Genomic DNA, 23,423 nt, shown 5'->3' on the forward strand with positions numbered 1-23,423 from the left:
CATTGCATTAAGGTTCTGAGCTACACAATTGTGGGGGGAATCATCAAGCTAGGCTATCGTCAGCTCACCAAGGAAATAAATGTTCTGGAATTTTATCAGTGATTTAGCTTCGCATCACGGTAGGAAAATTCTCTCCACAAAGAATGACAGCTAAGCTAATCTAGACTGGCAATATTAACAGAAATTAACGTTCTTCTGTTGAGAAAAACGCAAAACAGAGATAAGCGTGTGTATATTTAGTTGCTTCGAGCCGTAGTGCTCCATAACCCGTACGTAAAAATAGTGCATCTTCGCTACGCTGAAACCCTATTTGTAACTGCTCCCATGTGCATTGGCCCTGTAACGATGCAACAATCGCCTATGTTTTTATGCTATAATTGACGATTGTTTTGTGTTGCAAATTATGCAGTCGTAATGATAAATATAAACAAGGAGGGAAAAAAGCGGGAGGGAAATATTTACGCTAGAGTATTAGCAATGAATCTCTGCTGAGGTAAATATTCAGCCTTCTTCCAAGCAGTTAACATTGTTTGTTTTTTGTCATCAATGCATTGAACTGACGCTATGGTGAAGCAGGTGTTAAGGTTGTGCACCAAAAAATTATTTGGGGAATACCAAGTTATTCAATAAGTTATATTAAGTTATTAATTTATTTGGGCTCGCGTGCCAGTCGCAAAACTGCTTTCAACTAGGATTGCATTTGCGCTAATCTTGATCATAATGAAGCAGTGCTACTTTTTCCGAGGTTGTTGAGATTAACAGATAGAGTTTATTTCGTTTATTTAGTCATCAAGAAAGTAAATGTCGTTCTGGAATTTTGTATGTGATATGGTTTCGCTTGCCAGTAGCAGAACTTTCTCCACTAAGGGTGACAGCTGAGCTTATCTCGAGCAAAGTATTGTTCTGCGAGCACAAGAATGAATCATCAAACAATTATCGTCAAATAATTCTACAATAAAAAAACATTTCAGAGCGACCAAACTGGTACAATGGTTATTTCAAAATTTTCGTTGCATCATAAAATAATATCCGCAGTTATCGACAAGTGACTTGAATTAAACCACAGCGTAGTTAATAATGCGGTCGTGTCTTGAACACAACCTCCTATAATTTAAAAAAAAATCACATCAAAGCCAGCCAACGAGAAAATAATGGATAACTGTTTTCCCCAACCTAATATGTACATTGGGGTAAAGATCGTGATTTTTGAAGATTTTGCTCGATTTTTTACCAGGGATTATATATATCGATACTGCAACGAAATTAATAAAGATAAAAGATTACTTTCACTTTCAAAATGTTAATAAACTTTTTCTTCTCAAAAAATGTTTTTTCTTCAAAAATTCGGGAAAGATTTTATATTTTGAACCATTCGTTATATTTGAAAAATCATAACTCAAAACAGAAAAGAACATCTTGCTGGTTTTTGAATATATTTTGTGAAAAAAAACCTCTGCTTTCAAGAAGGAAAAAATATAGCGCCCTTGGCCCCAAGACCATCTATATATATATAAATGGATTTCTGTCTGTCTGTCTGACTGTCTGATTCTTATGGACTCGGAAACTACTGAACCAATCGACATGAAAATTGGTGTTTTCTTTTTCTTTCTGTATTAGAGAGATTTTCAGCCAAAGGCTGGTTCATCTCTACGATTGGTGGGGGTTTTGGGGTCGGCCATACGAATGAAACACAAATTTCTGCATTATTCGAGAATTAATCAAGCAACAGAAATCAAATTTGACATGTGGAGGTTTTAGGATGCAATAATTGTTTCTATGGTTAGATAATCCTCCCCCCTTTCTAAAGGGTGGGCTGCCATACGAATGAAGCATAATTTTCTGCATAACTCAAGAACCAATCATGTAAATAGAGCCAAATTTAGCATATGGAGATTTTAGGGGGCAAGAAACGTTTCTATGGTAAATAGACACTCTTCCCCCTCTCTAAGGTGGGGAGGGGGGGCTACCAAACAAATGAAACACAAACTTCTGCATAACTCGAGAACTAATCAAGCAAATGGAGCCAAATTTGGGATGTGAGAGTTTTTATGTACGAGAAAGTTTACTATGATGGCATTACACCCCCCCCTCCTCTGGAATGGAGAGGAGGTCCCATAAAAATAATATACATATTCCAATCAAACATGACAATTGAAAATTTTCGGTAAACTCTGAAGGAAAATGGGAAAATTCGGAAAATTCAATTTGCATATGTTCTACAATTACGTATTGGCAAGCGTTTTTGGTCATTTGATGTTTGCGCTAACGAAATTGATCTTCGTTCGAAAATGGAAATGGATTTTAATGTGATAAAACGCATTCCTATATCATTTTCTATCTATATAAATAAAAATGGATCGCCGAATGTGTTGATAAGAGCAAAATTCGAGAGAGGAATTGTCCGATTTAGGGCTGTCTTTATTCTATCTTATTTTCTGTGTCAAACATTTATTCGATGTAACGGAGAAACATGTTATTTGCAAGTGGTTGAAAAATCTTGAACGAGAATTGTGTCTGAAAATAATCTGATATTATAATGACGAGTTTTGGTAGAAGTACTAATAGTTTTATAGTAAAAGGGATTTTTTGTCAATCAATGAACAATTCTGTGATTAGCCCCATGAACAACGCTTAGTAAGAAACGTGGATGTTATAACGAAAAATTAATTTTGGGCGAGACGAAGTTTGCCGGGTCAGCTAGTGTAAATTATAAAAAAAAAACAAATACAATAAATATACGAAAACAAAATAAATAAATAAAAAATTAAAGTGAAAAAAATAATTTTTTATCTCAAGTGTAACATTTTTTCAAAAAAGTCTGGCTCATTGGCTCTAATTTGATGTATCTATCATCTTGATCGGTTCAGTATACTGGTATTCTAGAGCCTGCCACTCCAGAATACATTCAAGCCGTATTATCCGGCATAGAAATCTCAACTAAGTACTACTAATAAAAAATGACGCAAGTAATACCTACGTTGAGAAGGCTTTATTTGACATAATTTCCTCATCAAAATTTAACAATATTCCATAATGCCTAATTCCATGATCCACAATGTATTTCAATGTTGCGCGAACCAGAAGTTCTTATAACCTTGGTTGAACTTCTGCTTACAGTCTCCATCTGTGCTAATGGTAATCAACTCCATGGCTGTGATATTGTACTGTATTATTATCTATTCAGGAATTTATAGATTTAGGAGATCCTCAAAACTCATAGTAAAATCCTTGTGTAATGCGTCCAAGTGACCTATGATAATATAATATCGTCTTGAAGCTTGTGTGATAACTTTGACAAATGTGGAAACTGTAAATATTATTTTCTGCTTAAATTCTGTTTATAAAGGATCAGTTTATTCACAAAGGTCGATATTATTGATTTTGTTTTTAATTGAGATCTTCACCCTGCAGCTGCAAATTAACTTCATTCAACATAACAAAGATATCAGTCATGTAATGAGTATTTTGTTTGACAATTGTTCAGCGTTTCTTTCATATTTGAATTTACGGATTTCGGATTTGCTTGTAAAAACTCCAACACAAATTTAAAAATAATCGAGAAAAGACTTCGTCGTTTTCTTCACATAGCTGAGCTAATAACCGACTGTTTAAAGAATTGTTTCGGATCTTGTTCACGCTTTTTTACTTGCCGAATTATGTGCGATTCACATAGCACGTTACGGAGAAGAACGTCTACGTTCCGTCAACGTCTCCACCAATTCACACATGCAGTCAATGCTTCCACCAGCACCGTCACGTCAAATGCCAAACGAATTATTTGTTTAATTTTATTCATGGTGTCGCCACCTACAACAATTTTAAATTGCAATGCCCTCTCCCAAATCAGCATGCCTAGAATCAGTTCTTAATTTTTTAAAATTCATTGAATTCAATTATTTAAATGCTTAAACCCCGTAGTCCGACCCTTATGCAACAATAATAATAAATAGAATAATTCTTTCAACTAGTCGCGAATGATTTTCACTCCGAAATTTGGAGCTAAGAGATATGTTGGCATAAAAAGTACAGTAAGTTACTTATAAAGCGATATGCTGAGGCACCACTCAGTGTCGCATTGGAGTCGGTTTTGACCAGTAATTGGACATTTGCGACTGGTGGCGACTTTCAATGTGGCGCCATAATTTGGGCCTCGAACTCAATGTTTACAAAAATGTCCAACTAGAGGTAAAAATGTCTAATTAAACGTGTTGCATTACAGATCTGTTCTATTAGCTTAATGTCGATGTAGATGTAAATTACTGTACAACCAAATCAAAACAAAAACCGAGACACAAAGCCCAGACAAAAACCAAACGAGCCGTCCGTCTCCGTCAATTATTCTTTTCTACAAACCCTGCCGGTTGTTTTCGTTGAACGTATGCTGACGGGTCGTTACGTTGCTGGTGTATGTGAACGTTTTCATGAGAATTGCATGATAGAATCATTGACGTATCGTGACGTGACGGGACGTGAACGTGACGTGTATGATGTATGTGAATCGCACTTTATCCATTTTGTACGATCCTGTGCACGCTCATCGACTTCTTGAGTTTTTGAAAAGTACAACATAATAATTTCTACTTCTATTAATCATTCTTATAACAAGTTGTTCCAACTTATGCAATATCTTAAAAATTTCAATAAAGAACATGTTTTAATTAATAGGGGTCGATTTTCAGACCACGTCGACCTACAAAATCAGTTTTCATTTATGACGACCCCTGAGAAAACGATATTGACCCCTTTAAGAATCCGTGCGCTATACCAATATTATGAACTTGTGACAATATCCAAAAATTGGCAAACATAAGGTACTAGCGAAGGCGCATTTCAGGCAGAACGGTGAGTAAAATATGCAGTGGCGTCGACTGTAGCTTTAGATCCCGGTACGGAAATGCCTGGTGCAAACACCGAATCTGAATCGATGCATTGTGCGTGAAAGTATACCTCGGACTGATCAAACTATTTGACGGTATAAAGTCTGCAGTCCCAAGGCCATCGTTCACAATTCACGCACTTCAATTGTTATGAAAGTGGGCGAAAATGGATCGATGACATTGATTGCCTCGAAAACAATGTGTTTTTGCGATTCATTCATAAATTGCCCAAAGAACAGTTAAAATGTGCTGCCTCTAATGGACATTTCATTTAACAAAATATTTCGAAAAATTCACTAACGATAAACGCGCATTTTCAAAGAAAAACCCTCCGTTTTCATATGTTTATTTATTAAAACAAACTTTCCTGATTGTGTTCGAATGAGCTACGCTTGTAGAAATGCATGAAACATCTTGTAAAAATATTGATGAAATATTTGTTGAAATTGAAAATTGAAATTTTTTAAACACAATACAAATTTTAAAATAATGTTGCATTGATGCACACCGTTCCCGTTATTGGCAGGGGTACGACTAAAACGTCAAATCCCTCATATCGCCAGTGTACCCAATATTGCTGCGGTTCACTGACATTTTGGTTCAATCAATTACTGTTGTTTACAATTCGGTCCGGTTATATAGTCGAATAGTGGCTAACTTTAAACTCCATGTTAAATGTGAACACCTCCATGTGAAACCGAAATATGAAAATCGCTCATGCAGTTAGAATAAAGCAGCGCATTTTTCGATTTCAATCCTAGTAAATGATATGTTGATAAACAAATGACGCCATATTGATTTTGATTTTGGGTAGCCTATATTCAATTGATGTCTAACCCCTGGTTATTGGTGCGGAATGAACGCCATCTATTGCCGAACACTTCGCTGTTACCTCCCTATTGCCAACAGCCCTCGTTGACAAAAGTGTAATTTTTTTCTGAGAGGAGGGCGTAGATTCGTGTCAGGTATACATATTTGTGAATTATTATTGTAAATTGTGCTTATTTTCGGTTGAAAATATTTCCAAAGTGTGCCGTTAGTCGTAGTGCAACGTTGAACAGTGGAGTAAAGTGCTAAAACGTGCTGGACGAGGGTCAATTAGCGAAACAAAATTGAATCCGAGCCGACGTCTGAAGATTTGTCATCCATTTTTATCCTCCGGCCGAACCCCTCCTCCACTCCACGCAATTTGTTTTGCCCCTCCACCCACGAGTGCATTTGTAAACAAATCCTCCCTCCCCACGATTCACGTTATTTACATTTTTGTCGGTTTCTGTTTTGAGAGCGCGATTCGCGTGCATTGATCGAGTTGCTCGTTTTGTTCGCGCGCTGATTGCACGGAATGATATCGTTTAGCTCTGATTGCTACGATTGTGTTCCGCAATTGATTTTGATTTTGTTACTATTTGTAGGTTTTGATTCTCTAACGGTACGGAAGTTAATCAGAAGATGGCACAGGAGAAGATTACCCTGGCCGATGCGCTTTCTAACGTGGAAGTGCTGGACGAGTTACCACTGCCGGACGAGCAGCCCTGCATTGAGGCACAACCCTGTTCGGTTGTATATCAGGCCAACTTCGATACCAATTTCGAGGACCGAAATGGGTTCGTTACGGGAATAGCGAAGTATATCGAGGAGGCGACAACTCACGCAAATTTGGTGAGTGCTGTTGACGATTGGTAGGAGTTTTTTTTACATTAATGTGAGGTTTCTTTTTAGAATCAATTGCTGGATGAAGGACAGAAGCATGCCGTCATGTTGTACACATGGCGCTGCTGTTCTCGAGCCATTCCGCAGCCAAAATCCAACGAACAACCAAACCGGGTCGAGATTTACGAGAAAACCGTTGAAGTGCTCGCGCCGGAGGTGAACAAACTGCTGAACTTTATGTACTTCCAACGAAAAGCCATCGAAGCTTTCTCCGGCGAGGTGAAGCGGTTGTGTCACGCCGAAAAACGCAAGGATTTCGTGTCGGAGGCGTATCTGTTGACGCTGGGCAAGTTCATCAACATGTTCGCCGTTTTGGATGAGTTGAAAAACATGAAGTCGAGCGTTAAAAACGATTACAGTACCTACCGCCGGGCGGCACAGTTTCTGAAGGTGATGAGCGATTCGCACACGCTGCAGGAGTCCCAGAATTTGTCCATGTTTTTGGCGACGCAGAACAAAATACGGGACACGGTTAAGGATGCACTGGAGAAGATTTCCGGCTACGAAGAGCTACTCTCGGATGTGGTTAACATTTGCGTGCACATGTACGAATCCAAAATGTACATGACACCGGAGGAGAAGCATATGCTGGTGAAGGTTATGGGTTTCGGACTGTTCCTGATGGACTCGGAAATCTGCAACATCAACAAGCTTGACACCAAGAAGAAACTGCGTTTGGACAGGATTGACAGGATTTTTAAGAATTTGGAAGTGGTTCCGCTGTTTGGAGATATGCAAATTGCACCTTTCAACTATATCAAGCGGAGTAAGCATTTTGATCCGAGCAAATGGCCGTTGTCTAGTTCGCAGGTGATCAGTCCCCAGGCCGATTTGATGGTACATTTACCCACGATTCGGGAAGATCACGTGAAGTACATTTCGGAGCTTTCACGCTATAGTAATGAGGTTACGACTACCTACAAGGTAAGTTTGTTTCGGGGACTCAAATTCAATTATTTGTTAGACTCGATCGCAATAGCTTCATAGAGTCGATAACTCCTTGTTTGTTAATTTACGTTAATTTATATGATACTAGCTGTCCCGGCAAACTTCATCCCGGCCAAAATTCATTTTTCGTTATTACATTCTTTTTTTTTAGTTTTTATTCCAGAGGATTTCAGCCTCCTGGGTTCGGATCTTTATCGACGGCATTGCCGCAAGGTTTCGTTGGGAATAGATTGCACATAAAATTATCACATAAAAATTGGATGTAAAAATTAAACACATATAAATCCTTTTATGAAACATAACTTAACAAAGAACTTGCTGTTTGATTGTTGGACCAGATGGCATGAATGTCCTCGGACCATGGCTCCATTCCAGTGGAGAGGAAGCCGTGCTCTTGAAGTTGCCGAAGTGTTCGTATTCGCCTTCATCGCGGAGGGGTAGGAACAAGGATCTTCTTGACTGATCCATTGTTCAGACGCTAGATCTTAAAAATTGTTCGGCGTCTTTTAGGTAGCAGACAAGCGCTGCTACTCTTGCTGAATCGTCCCTCAAGATGTCTCTTACACTCCCGCTGATTCCATGAAGCTTTCGTAGATCATCAAATTTCGGACAACCACACAAGAAGTGCTCGACGGAGTTGTGGATTTGGCAGAGGTCGCAGAGTAGATGGAAGGGTCCTCTATTGAATCCGTGTGAGACTATACAAAAGTGACCGGTCCTCAGTCTGGACAAGATTCGTTATTCTCTCATTCTTTTAGAATTCCTAGCAGACCGATCGAGCTCGAAAGTTGTCCCTAATACCGTTCTCGACGAGAACAGTTGAAAACCTCAAGATGTTCGCACCAAAACAAGGATTGTATTGCCACCGGGGGAGGTTAGAATGCGCCACCCGCTGCAGGATCGTGTTGCTAAGGGCGGTCAGGTAGGTCTCCCCTCTACCGCTGGTTTTCGACAAGAAACGAGGAAGTTGGGACCCTGATGTCTGTCGCTGCAAATCACCGCTCTTCTGCGCTGAAAGTCTTCTTCTTCTTTCTTTGTTTTTAAGAGGCTTTAAACTTTGCAGTTCATTCGCCTCTATTGCTGAAAGTCTAAATCCTCTCTCGGCCGCCCACCGGCCGATGGCATTGGTAGATGCCTGTATCCTGATGCTTCCTATGGGTGTCAGCCACTGTCATCAGAAGATTGTCGTCCGCGTAGATAAACACGAAGGCTCCCCCAGGCAGGACTTGGAACAGGCTATTCATTGTTTGCTACGAAAACCTATATATTCCAAACGAAAATTAAAATGACAGTTCCAGGCAACCATTGAATATGAGCAAATGAACTTTTGTCCTTCACCATGTTTTGATGTTTATCTTTTCCACCCAGTGTCATTTTCATCTTGATTATCGGAAACGACAGAACTGAATTTCATTTCAGCCAAATGTCAGCTGTTGTTAACTTCTAACCTGAGGCTGCTGTGTGCGGTTGGGTTTTGCAGTTGCCGGATGCCGTAATCAGAAATACTTTATGAAATTCCCGATGTCGCAAATGACTTGACGGTAGCTAAAACCACTCGTTGTATCCATTCTGCATATGCCGTTGCTACCGTCTCGCCAAATGAAATTTATTTTGAACTTAAATTCACTGCCAGAACGAATATCGTTTCGGATGTGATGAATATCAATTTGTTGCTTTTGATATCCAAAGTATAAATAACAGCGAAGTTGTTTCAAGCTGAAAAAAAGTCATTTACACTGGAACAAAATCATATTCGTTTCTCGTGAATATTTGTTGATATTCTAAGACACTTGTTGTATGTCTTTTCCAGGTCCAGTGCTACCATCTCCATATGCTGACGGTTCCGAGGTTCGTGATGCAGTTGTTGGTGTCCATACCCGGTCGGAAGGCGAGCGGTTGATAGTCCAATTTTTTATTTTCGGTTAGAAAGGTGACCAGGCGTCTATTCGCCATTCTTTCCAGGGTCTTGGATGAACAGGAGGTTAATGAAATTGGACGGTAGCCTTTCACGTTGTTGCTGCTTTGATCGACCTTAGGTATAGGTATTACTCGGCTGTGTCTCCAACCCTCGGGAAATTCGTGTGTACTCCACAGGTCGTTAAAGATGCTGAGAAGGGTGGACTGTCCGAGCTGGGACAAGCGCTTTTTTCCCCGGAGTGGTTTTCGTTCTTGGGATGGAGTCTTCGGCCGCCTCCCTAATGGTTTTGTTGAAAGTGGCAAGGGTGGTTGGGTTGTCTCTAGAAGAAGTCGGAGGATGTTTGAAAAGCTGTCCAGTCAGCCCTTTCGAAGATCCATCTTGGTCTGCGAGTCGTGAGCGACGGCGGGCCGTTGAAGCTGATGGTTATCGGGCGATGCTCGCTGCCATGAAGGTCGTCAGCTTTGTTCCACCCTAACCTATCCACCAAGTTGAGACTAGCTGCTGAAATATCAATGGCTGTGATGCTCGTACCTCTACAGAAAGTGTCAGTACCGTCATTTAAGACCAAGAGCTTCATCACCTCCAAGAGGTCGGCGATGATATTCCCTCTGACGTCTGGTGTTTGTATTCCCCAGCTGCGGTGATGAGCATTGAAGTCCCCCAAGATGATTTTTGGGTCCTCCAAGCCTGCTAACGCCTCAAGCAGCTTCCGTCGTAGTTCCGGGATTGTGCCACACGGCAGGTGTATACAAATGATGGTTACTACATTCACGTTTGCTTACTACTCATGGATCCAATCGCAGAACTTTTCATTAATTGATCTTCTAATCTACATTTTAAAATTTCCTTTTACTACAAATTTCCTAGTACTTCTACCAAAACTCTTCATTATAATATCAGATTATTTTCAGACACAATTCTCGACGATTTTTCAACCACTTGCAAATAACATGTTTCTCCGTTACATTGAATAAATGTTTGATACAGAAAATATGATAGAATAAAGACAGTCCTAAATCAAACAATTCCTTTCTCGAGTTTTGCTATTATCAACACATTCGGTGATCCATTTTTTTTATATGGGTAGAAGAAGATATACGAGTTGGATTTATCACATTAAAATCCATTTCCACTTTCGAACAAAGATCAATTTCGTTAGCACAAACATCAAATGAACTAACAACGTTTGTCACTATGTAATTGTAGAACATATGCGAATTTGAATTTTCCTAATTTTCCTTCAGAGTTTTCCGAAAATTTTCAATTGTCATGATTGGTTCACTCTCTCTCTCTATTTCAAAGGAGAGAGGGGTGTCATACCATCATAGAAACATTTCTCGTATCCAAAATCCCTCACATCCCGAATTTGGCTTCATTTGCTTGATAAGTTCTCCAGTTATGTAGAAGTTTGTGTTCCATTTGTATTGCAGCCCCCTCGCCTTTATAGAGGGGGAAGGATTGCCAAACCACCATAGAAACATTCATTGCACCCTAAAACCTCCACATGCCAAATTTGGTTCCATTTGCTTGATTAGTTTTCGAGTTATACAGAAATTTGAGTTTCATTTGTATGACAACCCCACTCTAGGGAGGGGGAGGAGTGTCAATTCACCATAGACACGTTTTGTGCCCCCTAAAACCTCCATATGCCAAATTTGGCTCGACTTGCTTGATTGGTTCTCGAGTTATGCAGAAATTTGTGTTTCATTTGTATGGTAACCTCCTCTTAGAGAGGAGGGAGGACTGTCGAACCATCATGGAGACGTTTCGTGCCCTCTAAAACCTTCACATGCAAAATTTGGCTCCATTTGATTGATTAGTTTTCGAGTTATGCAAATATTTGTGTTTAATTTGTATGGCAGCTCCCTCTTAGAGAGGGAGAGGAGTGTCAAACCACCATAGAAACGATTCTTACCCGCGAAAACCTTTACCAGGGTGTCGACTACCTGGAAAACCCTTGAAAATCAGGGAATATCAGGGAATTTCGTCACCAATCTGGATATATGATGAATATATAAAATGCACTTCCGACGATTATAATTTTGATTACTGCAGTAATCAGAAAGACAATGATACAAAAAAATGTATTTGACTGTTGGTTTTTCAGTATGTAGTTTGGTTTTGTCATTAGGTGAAGTTAGTCCTTTAGAAGGCTTCTACATTCGCGCTGTTTCTGCTGGCAGTTGGCAGATATGTATGCGTAAACAGAAAGTTACGTTAGAGTAATACATTTTTCTGGCATTCTTTCCCAACTGTTAACTGAAGCGAAAGTATGGATTTTTGGCAATTTTTAAACTATACATTATCGTTTGTTTCGACGAGTCTTTGAACAAGTCTACAAAGAGGTTGCAAATAGATCTGAATGTCAGATTTTGAGATGAAGCTGAGAAGGGAAGCCTGCACTTTCAAAATGGAGAAGAAAAGCTTTTGAATTTAGGTGCAATCCACAATATTTCACATGGTGCAACCAATGATGGATGGATACAAAAAACACGTCAACATTTTATGACAGATAAATCCTGTAATTTCGTCTGGTATGCGAAGGGATGTTACTGGTTTCCGTTATTGATTCCGATCAAAAATTGGCTGGAAAACGATTCGAGAAGCTTTTGACTGTGGCACTGGAACGGTTGTGCTATGCGACAAGTTTATAATGCTATGTTCCACTTTGGAGATCAATATAAATGTCGATCTCGAAATTGTCATTCGCTTTATCTAGAAGATAAGCAAAGTTGGAGAATAGAAGGTTTTGCAGTATCGTGAAATTGATCCGACAGGCCTTCGAAAATGTCATCGTTTAAGCTGACAAAATGTTTTAAAAACTATAAGTACAGAAGTAGAAAATTTGATTGCTGGTATGCATCTGGTTTTTTTCTGAAAAATTACTGGAAAATCAGGGAATATCAGGGATTTTTTTTTGAGTTTTTAGTCGACACTCTGGTTAAATCGCACGTAATTTACACAAGAGGTGGAGGAACAAATATAACCTGTGGGTGTAATTGTAGTGTCTTGTTTTCTGACACATCTGCTCGAAAAAAATTGTGACAGGATCTAACGGGACAATGTAGTTTCGAGATAGAAATAGCGAAGAGTTGATAGAGAGCGGTCGAATATACGCTGTGTTGTAGTGCGAAGAATAAACGTTATTGCTGTTTTAAGTTTTCCTTATGTTTCTGTATATTACAGCAGTGTGTTCAAGAAAAAAGGTACATTGGCAATAGGGATAAGAAAACTTTGGCATATAGCCAGCTTGTGTATTGTTCTCGCGAGAACAATAAGAAATCATGAATTAAAAAATCTTCAGGCGATTCCATAAAACCACGCATACTATCGGTCCATCTCAAAACATTCCACTAAAGAGATTTTTTAAGAAGTTTAATGCTTTCTACAGTAATACCCGAAATAAAAATCTTTTTTTTAATATTTTTTTGCTGAAGAGCGAAAGCTTGTGTGAATTTAGGAGTGTGTTCGGATTTCTTGGTGACTTGTTCCGATCGTTCAGTTAGTTTTTGTGATTTCCATAATTACAGATTGATTGATTTGTTTTCAAATATAGTCTTTAAACTATAAAGTTCCCTCACATCTAACATTGGAAAATGCTGATTAGAAGATACTCAATGGAGGGCCTAAGATTGATGTAACGACCATTCGCATAGATAATTTTGTCATATTAACAAATATACCACTATGCATATAAAACAGAACAAAGAAAACACGAAAGTGGACTTTGGACACTATGTACCAAACGATAGACCCTAGAACAGTGATTGCCTTCAAATGGACACGCGCGAATACCCGCAATGAAGCTGAATCAAATACATATTGAACAAAATAATTTTAAAACTATCAAATTTATTTTAAAAATATTAAATTAATTTTTTGAACAAAAATTAAAAAGAAATAATTTATTGGACTTAAATTAACATATTTTAAAAAATCTTGGAACATGCTCTCTGCTCTCATGGATTCGTTTGCATGATCTGCTACAGTAACTGCTTCGTTTTGGTATCTCATCTGTGAGAAATGAATAATAATGTTACAAATTTGCAAATCATATTACTCTGGAATAAACACTCACGACATATTTCGTCAGTGATATAGGCAATCCAGTGGGTCAAAACTATGGACAGGAGATTCGCCTCGGAAGCTCGTAAATACGCAAAAAACGCAAGAAAAAATATTAATAAAGTTATCAACAGAAAAACAAAACAATCAAATAATATAAAGTATGAATCAAGAAAATTATTATCACCAAACGGGTTATTGTAAATATACCATGAAATATATAACAAAAATGACATCAAACATCGCAACATTAAATAACAATGTAAAGTTTAACAATACACATAAAACGATAACAGAACAAATAATAAAAAAAACACTACAATGAAAACAAAAACGAAAATAAATCAACTAAAACCGTAATGTAGAACCCTAAGTAAAAAAAAACATAATAAGAGCAGAGGCTACAAAAAACATCACTACAACGAATTAATCAAAATCAACAAAGGAAATATCTAAAACCACAATATAGAAATCTGAATAAAAAAACGCTACAGAATACAGAAATATATTAAAACTGAATGCACCAAACGAACAAAAATAAAGAATACAATAACAACTCACAACAATAACCAAAAACCATAACATAAAATTGATTCCGCTACCTCGCCTACCATTAACAGTAAAGATTCAAAACGACAACGATTGATAAAACTTACCCCTTTTGTTGCTTTCAGTCGTTGATTTTCCTGCCGCAGTTTGATATTCTCTGCTTGCTCCTTCCGAAGATCTCCCTCAATCTTCATTCTCTGGAACACCGCCATCTCCATCTCGGTTGCATCCAATGGCTCCCAGTCGAACAAATTCTCGTAATCATCAACGAGAATTACTTCACTGGGAACCAGAGGCGGAGGCGTTTCATCTTCAATCATTCTCTCGTTCCACTGCTGCATTTGGTTTGGCTTTGAAATTGGCTGCAAAAAAGAGTTTTGTTAGTACCATACAACACACTCAGAAATGATTTTTGTTACCTTGATGACGGAGCGTTTTCCACTCGATTCTCCATGCACTCTGGGTTCCCGGTTGGCCCAAGAGCGTTTTGGGACCAACGACCCGGTGGGAATCTTCGACGTGAATGCCGCTCGCTGCATATTGAATTGTGATGGGATTTATACTTGCTTCAATCTTCAAAGTATAAACCTCAGTGAGGAAACGTATCGCACAAACAAAAAGCTTGCTTAGATTGAATTAGAAATTAGGAAATGAAATCGGGTCTTCATTGTTTTTTCGTCACCATGACATTGTATCTTATGTTATGTGTAAACTGATTTTGTTGTGATTCTGGTGATGGTATGCAAATTAAGTTAATTATTGACTAGTTTCAAGCTTTTAATATAATTTCTTGCAGCTTTATTGAGCATGATGGGATTTATCTTCAATGGAAAATTGAAACGAACATAGCAAGAATCTTTATTGAAATTGCCGAACCTAGTGAATCCATATTTTGTGGGTGTGTTGCAAAACGCTCACACAGTTTTCGGAAGAATTACCTCAAAATGGCATTCAACTATATCGCTCGGAATAAAGAATTGTTCGACCAAGGAGGAATCAATGAAATGGAAGAGTCAAAGAGACGTTTCTCTTGGTGAATACTTCTAGTGTAAAGTGACCAGACGTCCCGCGTTTTAGCAAAATGTCCCGCGAAAAGTCCCGCGTTTGTCAAAAAAATCGAAAATGTCCCGCGATTTCATTATATCTCAACATTACATAGGATACGTTACAATGTTTGTGCCTGTAGCATCTCTATACGTTACAAAATGTAGCGATGAGGTGTAACTAACACTCCTGCTATGTCTTTCCTTCCTTACCTTGCTACTGATATATATTAGTTTTATGCTACGCTATTTTCAAACAGTTTTATCCGTTTGTTTACGTCTTTCACTTTCAACATGGTGCGTGAATTGAGAAGAGACAAATAAATAGTTCAGTTTAATCGTAGAATCGTAACGTTTTTACTTAAAACTCAACTAGATTTTGGCGAACTTCGGAGTGACAAATTACGTGAGTTTTAGAAAGAAATAGTAGAGAAAAAAAATTTTATTTTTGCAAGGTAATATTTTTAAAACTTCATGTTATAATCATTTTAATCAGATAATCGTTCTACAGATTCCCATCAACCATGTCGAAAAAGCGTCAGTGTTCGTTTACTGACGAGCTGAGACATGAATTCCCTTTCAAGTCAAGAGCTACTGGAAATGTATTCTGTGAAACCTGTACCAGTGAGTTTTTCATCGGATCTGGAGGCAGAACCGATATTAATACCATGGACAGACATACAACTGTACTAGCGCTGTACGTGTACAGCGTTGTACAGGTACCACGATAGCATGACACACATACTTTGGTTGTACATTGTACCGCATGTCAGACTGACAATCTGAAGTTTGAATTTATTGCATTGTATTTTCACCAATATTTCAATGAAAAAGGTTTTATTTAGCGTCTAAATTATCGAACACAATAAATATGTTTCAATCTGAGTTATTAACTCAAGAGAAAGTCAATGAAAAGAATGTATACCAAATGTTTTTATTCGTTTTGTTCATGCTACCCACCACTAACCGTCTATGGCGCTGCGCACAGTACAACTGTAGCCATGTACAGCGGAAAAATAGGTCGGTACAGGTACAGCGATTGTACCGAGTTGCTTGCATGGTTCTAGCGCTGTACATGGTGACAGACATTCAATTTTCGAAGTACAACGCAAGTACAGCTGTATGTCTGTCATAAGTATAAGAGGCATATATCGACAGAGAAGCATAAGCAAGCGCTGGAAGCGGGCGCAACTTCGTCAAAAGTTAGTGATTTTTTCCGTTGGGCTGATTTCGGTGTGAAAGAACAGCAGCTTGCTCACGCCGAGGTTGTCTTTACATATCACACTGTAATGCACAGTCAATCTTTTCGATCGATGGACTGCACATCAAAGCTAGTTCGCTCTCTCTTTGAACCAAAGTTCTTTTGCGGTCGCACAAAAACGGAAGCGATTGCAACGAATGTTCTGGCTCCGTATTCTGTTGAGCAAATAATAAACAACATGGAGTACATAAATTTCCTCACATTTTTTTCCGATGCTTCGAATCATAAAGACATAAATCTGTTTCCTTCCGTCATTCGATTTTTCGATTACAAGCGTGGAATACAAGTCAAGTTATTGGATTTTGTGTCACTTCCTGGCGAGACAGCTGATATCATCGCGACATCAATATTTGAAATTTTGTGCAAATATAATATGCAGACCAAGATAATAGCGATTTGTGCAGATAATGCCAACACGAACTTTGGCGGCCTTCTTAGGAAAGGTGCAAACAACGTTTACGCCAAGCTGAAGGATCGGCTTAAAAAACCGATAATAGGTGTAGGATGCGCTGCTCATATCGTGAGCAACACTATTCAGGCGGCAGCAGATCAACTTCCCGTAGATGTAGAGGGCATCATGATCAAGATTTATAGTCATTTTTATATATATATACCGTTAGAGTTGAGAAACTGAATGATTTTTGTGTGGAGGCAGAAGTAGAATATATGAAAATTCTGGGCTATAGTAAGACGAGGTGGTTAGCTCTGATGCCAGCAATCGAACGAGTGTTAAAAATATTTGCTCCATTGAAATCAATTTTTTTGTCTATTGATAATAGCCCCAGATTTCTTCGCGACTTTTTTGAAGATGAATGTTCTATAATGTGGTTGTATTTTATGTATAGTCAGGCTGCAGTATTTCATAGTACTGTGAAGAATATCGAGAGTGACAATGTTACAATCATAGAAGTTGTATCTGAAATTAACGATCTCATGTTTAAGCTCCGTGAAAGATTATGTCATCAGTTTCTGCCACTAAATGTACGAAATCAACTGAAAGTTCTTGAATGGTTGGTCAAAATCAAAATCATTCAAGTCCAATGTAATTATTTTTTTATCAGAAATGTATTGACTATTTTGAAGTACGAGTTTCACAATTTGATCATGTTGATTGTCTGAAATGGGTGAACCTCAAAAATGCTATCAATTGGCAGTCTGTTCAAGAGAGCTTTGAATATATCCGTGTTTTAAATAAGCCAGAAGATCAGGTAGTTGCTGACAAAGAAGAGACAGAGTTGTTTGAGGAAGTATCGTACACGAAGAAATACGCGACAGATGAGAAAATTTCAAATTGGAATGACAATAATATTAAAATCGATGAAAGATGGGTAGAAATTTTCAAACACTTCGAATATAATCATATTCCATTCGGTAATCTGAAGAAAATTGTAGAATACGCATTGTGCTTGCCAGGTACAAATGCTGTGACTGAACGAGTTTTTTCGAGCGTAAACAAGATTTGGACCACCGAAAAATCACAACTAACTGTCGATACGTTGAAAGCAATATTACAAGTCAGGTTTAATTTCCAGGACACGTGCGAAGAATTTAGTAAAAACGTCTCTACCAATATTTCACTTCTACGTAAAGTACACGGAGCAGAAAAATATGTTTGATCTGAAAGCTCCAAAGGAATATGTTGTAATGTAATTATATCTCAAGTTAAGAATTTAACGAATAAGTGACAAATGATATCTATGTTTTCAACTATTTTTCGATTTTTGTGTACTTCTTTAGCTTTTGTTCACAGAACGTTTTTTTGGCTGGTATCCCGCGTCTGGTCACTTTATTCTAGTGTGAAATAACAGTTGCGAACTAGCAACCTCAGTTCATTAAGTGTTATTTTGAAAAGCCGCGATTCTTCGCTTGGACCAATTGTTTGTACGTCTGGTGAGCTTTTGTATGTCGAACCGGCGAAGATGTTAATTCGCGACATGATGATTATGTCGCGGCAGGAATTTCGACACCAATCTGGAAAAAATTAAATTCCGTCAATTAGAATTTTGAATATTGCAGTAATTAGAAAGTTAATGAAACCAAAAAAGTTGTATTTGACTAGTTTGACTCTCTGTGGGTTTTTCAGTATATGTTGTTCACTTTTGCCTGTAGGACTTAGAAGGGTAAACAGCGCAAATGTAGACGGCTTTTACATTCGCGATGTTTTACTAGTATTTGGCATCAGCATCTGCCGTTCTGCTTCAACCAATTCCCTTCCTTTTCTTCTTGGAAAACTATCGATAAATTCATGTTTGAAAATCATTCTATGAAAGCTGAACTCCTGTGGTGCCTGGAAACAGTTATGTAGCACAAATCATTCCACACTGCTGAAAAAGACATGGTTATACTGAGAAGAATGTTCCATGACAGCAAGGAGGCTGAGAAGGTCTAACTAGGGCGTGATGTAATGAGCTTTATTATGATTTTTGGCTGATGAAACTCTGGAAGTTATATATTGTCGTTGGTTTCGGCGAGTCTTTGAACAAGACTACAAAGAGGCTACAGATAGATTTGAATGTTTTGGGGTGAAGAAAAGAAGGATTTTGTAAATCGTTACATGACAACAACGTTCTTGGGAGCATCAGGAATCAACTTGCACCTTTCAAAGAAGGCATGGGAATTGTATATTTGAACAAACTCCTTTCTTTGTTGATGGACGTTATAAACGTGAATTGTTCATATTACGAGAGCTGCAACTAGTTTTTCGAAATGGAGGAAAAAACTCTTGAATTTGGTTTTTACTTAAAATGGTCTTCTGTCTCTCGTTAGAAACGCCAACGTTGAGAGGGCTTTTGCATTAGCGAATGTTTTCATGAAAACAAGTTTAAGATGTTATACTTCACTGTGTGAGCTCTTTTTATTGTCATGAATCAAAGTGATTAAAACGGCTACGGGTAACAGAAGTGGAATCTCCGGAGGTAAAACGGGGAAAATTTTTGAAAACGCACAGAAGGGAGCCCAAAGATTGCAAGATAGAGCATTTCGTTAAAATCGTAACAGTTTCATGAAATTGATCCGAATCAAAATGAAAATGTCTCATTTTATACTAATATTATACACTCCTTAAAGATAACTTTGAACTGTATTAGTAAATATTTTTTTTAAATCTTTTACGACGCTTATCAGTCTTCGTTAAACTCAATTAAAAATCACAAACATTTCAGTTATTGGAAAATATCGACAGACGTTCTTAAATTTCATTGTTTAAGCTAACTAAATGGTTTAGGAACTACAGCTAAAGTACTTTTAGAGAATTTAATTACTAGTCTACTTCTGGAATTTTCCTGAAAAATTACTGGAAAATCAGGGAATATCAGGGTATTTATTTTCGGATTTTGAATCGACACCCTGTTTACATACTAAATTTGGTTTCGTTTGCTTGATTAATTCTCGTGTAATGCAGATTTTTTTGTTTCATTTGTATTCAAACACACTCAGAATACATTAGTTATGTTTTCTTTAACATATATTCACTACATATTCATATTCACTACAAATAATTTTTATGCCAGAACAACGTTTGCCGGGTCAGCTAGTGAAACAATACATTTAAATTGATATTCCTTGGTGTTGTCCTACGTCTCTTCGGTTATGTTTCCGACATTGACATTGTGAAGCGTAAATTGTTATGAATTTTCGAGTGACACACGTGAGTAAATATGCTTTTAAATGACAAATTATAAAAAAAATAAATTTGGGTCTGCTATGTGTTCAAGAGAACAAACATGTCAGATTCGTTAACGAAATAAATCGCATCAACAAAAGGGAGTGATTTGTGTTTTTTAATTTATGTTGATAATAAACAATACAAGATTCACGAACTTTCGCGTATGTGTAGATCGTTTAAACATTTAAACACACTCAGAATACATTAGTTATTTTTTCTTTAACATATATTCACTACAAATAATTTTTATGCCAGAACAACGTTTGCCGGGTCAGCTAGTGAAACAATACATTTAAATTGATATTCCTTGGTGTTGTCCTACGTCTCTTTGATTATGTTTCCGACATTGCCACACGGGTGGAGCTTTAGTTGCAATATATCCTCTCTCCATGGCATTCGTAGAATGAACACTGCATTTACATTTCGAGCGATCGATATGCGACTTCTTCGCGGTGGTATATAAAAGTTATCTAGTCGCTAAACCATTCACGAGAACTAGGGAAAATTGAAAATTGTTATCAACATCAAAACTACTTTTCCTATTTACTTCCAGGATAACGCAACCGATGGCGAGAACAAAGCGACGGCTGACCTCGCCCTTCGCGGATTACAACTTCTCTCGGAGTGGACCTCGGTGGTGACCGAGCTGTACTCGTGGAAACTGCTGCATCCGACCGATCATCACCAGAACAAGGAATGTCCGGTGGAGGCGGAAGAGTACGAGCGGGCAACTCGCTACAATTACACCGACGACGAAAAATTCGCACTGATCGAAGTGATTGCCATGATAAAAGGCCTCCAGGTGCTGATGGCACGAATCGAGACGGTGCTGTGCGAAGCGATTCGTCGCAGCATTTACGCCGAGCTGCAGGATTTTGTGCAGCTTATGTTGCGCGAACCGCTCCGCAAAGCGGTCAAAAATAAGAAGGATTTGATTCGTTCGATCGTGATGTCGGTGCGGGAGACCAGTGCCGACTGGCAGAAGGGTACCGAACCGTCGCACGATCCGGCGCTGAAGGGCAAAAAAGATCCCGACGGAGGGTTTCAAATTAATGTGCCACGGTTGAACGTAGGACCGTCTTCGACACAGCTGTATATGGTGCGCACGATGCTGGAGTCGTTGATAGCGGACAAGTCTGGGGGGAAGCGAACGCTGCGGAAGGATATCGATGGATCTTGTTTGGTACAAATTGATGCATTCCATAAGCTGTCCTTCTACTGGACATATCTGCTCAGTTTCAGCGAGACGCTGCAGAAATGTTGCGACCTGTCGCAACTTTGGTACCGAGAGTTTTATCTGGAAATGACAATGGGTCGGAAGGTTAATGTGAGTATCTTGTCTTTGAATACAAAAGCCTAATTTTTACAGTGAGCATTTAATTTCAGAAATGCCTTGTGCGCCACCAACACAACGAGGAATGTAACGATTTGATAACGATGGAGAAACGCATTCAGTTTCCGATTGAAATGTCCATGCCGTGGATTTTGACGGATCATATCCTCCGCACGAAGGAACCCTCGATGATGGAGTACGTGTTGTATCCACTTGATTTGTACAATGATTCGGCCCTCTACGCGTTAACCATCTTCCGGAAGCAATTTTTGTACGATGAAGTGGAGGCCGAGGTTAATCTGTGTTTCGATCAGTTTGTTTACAAACTCAGTGAACAGGTATTTGCTCACTATAAGCAACTGGCCGGCAGCATCTATCTGGACAAGCGATTCCGGGTTGAGTGTGAGGTTCTGGGTTTCAACTTCCAATCCTATCCGAAGAATAACCGTTATGAGACGCTGTTGAAACAGCGTCACGTTCAGCTGCTGGGAAGATCAATCGATTTGAACAAGTTGATAACTCAACGAATAAATGCCGACATGCAAAAGAGTTTGGAACTCGCCATCTGTCGATTCGAGGCTAGCGATATAACGGGAGTGGTTGAGCTGGAAGCTCTCTTGGCAGTTAACAAGCTCTGTCACAAGCTGCTGTCGAGATTCCTGGCTTTGGACGATTTCGATGCGATGCTCAAGGAGGCCAATCACAATGTACTTGCTCCGTACGGAAGGATCACTTTGCACGTTTTCGTTGAGTTGAACTACGATTTCCTATCGAACTATTGTTACAATGCCGCAACGAATAGATTCGTACGTAACAAGCTACAGATTCCATTTTCGGGGGCTATCACACGCGAGAAAGCACCCGTAATGTCACATTACTACCTGTGGGGATCCAAACCGCTGAACGCTGCCTTTTCAACGCAGTACGGGCAGTACACTGGCTTTGTTGGGGCCCCGCACTTCCATGCTGTTTGTCGCTTGCTCGGCTACCAGGGAATCGCCGTTGTGATGGAGATCATCTTGAAAGACATCGTCAAACCTCTCATCCAGGGAAATTTGCTTCAGTTCACCAAAACGCTCATGTCTGCTATGCCAAAATCGTGCAAGCTGCCACGGTGCGACTACGGCTCGCCGGGAGTTTTGAGCTACTATCAGGCCCATCTGGTTGACATTGTCCAATATCCGGATGCGAAGACCGAACTGTTTCAGCTGTTCCGTGAAATGGGTAACTCACTGCTGTTCTGTTTGCTGATTGAGCAAGCTCTGTCGCAGGAGGAGGTGTGCGATTTGTTGCATGCGGCTCCGTTTCAGAATATTCTTCCGAGACCATACTGCAAGGAGGGCGAGAAACCGGAGACGAAGCAGAAGCGACTGGAGGCGAAATACGCGTCGCTGCAGATTGTGCCCAACATAGAGAAACTGGGAACGGCCAAGGTGAGTGTTTTTTGATTGATTGACATTGTATATTACCAGGTATATCAATATGAAACAGGAATTTGCCAAAACATTGCTCTAACTATCGATGTAATCCTCATCATAATCCATTATTGGCAATGTTGCCTAGTTTTGACGTTTAGCAAAGGATTTCAACCTCAAAACGAAGCAAGTTTTACTTTGCAGCATAGGTTTGGCGAGCTTTGAACGTGTTAACTTTTGTGCATGGAGAGTAAAATTTGTGGTTAGCATTGCTTTTGCATTGAATGTTTGTATTGGTATTGGTTTACGGTTGTTTGTTTGTTTCTTTGTTTTTAAGAGGCTTTAAACTTTGCAGTTCATTCGCCTCTGGTTTACGGTGAACATGCTTGTTTCGACACAACAAATGCAAGTTATTTGCGACACTGTTCGGAGAGAAGCGGTTTAAATGCGCGACAACGGATATGTATTTTGCGAGATAAACAAAATGATAATGAGAGATGCGTTTAGTTCGACAGGATATTTTCGATTGTTCCTTTTCGTACATGCTACAGCGTTATATAGATTAACTGGTGGCTATCGGCGTAACTGGATTTGGATATAATAATAAAGGTAGGAACCTTTTGGCTGGACAATTGATTTC

General features: G+C 38.9%; 1 protein-coding gene across 1 annotated transcript in view; it reads left to right on the forward strand.

Annotated features, from left to right (window-relative positions):
• The first annotated feature begins 5,805 nt into the window (after nt 1–5,805).
• LOC129763560 (cytoplasmic FMR1-interacting protein) overlaps nt 5,806–23,423 on the forward strand; it is a 43,970-nt gene continuing 26,352 nt past the window's right edge. The window contains exons 1-5 of the mRNA XM_055762756.1: nt 5,806–5,842; nt 6,290–6,536; nt 6,597–7,511; nt 20,589–21,362; nt 21,422–22,801. Of these exons, the coding sequence (XP_055618731.1) occupies nt 6,327–6,536; nt 6,597–7,511; nt 20,589–21,362; nt 21,422–22,801 (3,279 nt within the window). The 5' untranslated portion in view covers nt 5,806–5,842; nt 6,290–6,326. The remainder of the gene's footprint in view (nt 5,843–6,289; nt 6,537–6,596; nt 7,512–20,588; nt 21,363–21,421; nt 22,802–23,423) is intronic.

The sequence above is a fragment of the Toxorhynchites rutilus genome, chromosome 1, assembly GCF_029784135.1.
Source record: "Toxorhynchites rutilus septentrionalis strain SRP chromosome 1, ASM2978413v1, whole genome shotgun sequence".
In the NCBI taxonomy this organism is placed as follows: domain Eukaryota; kingdom Metazoa; phylum Arthropoda; class Insecta; order Diptera; family Culicidae; genus Toxorhynchites; species Toxorhynchites rutilus.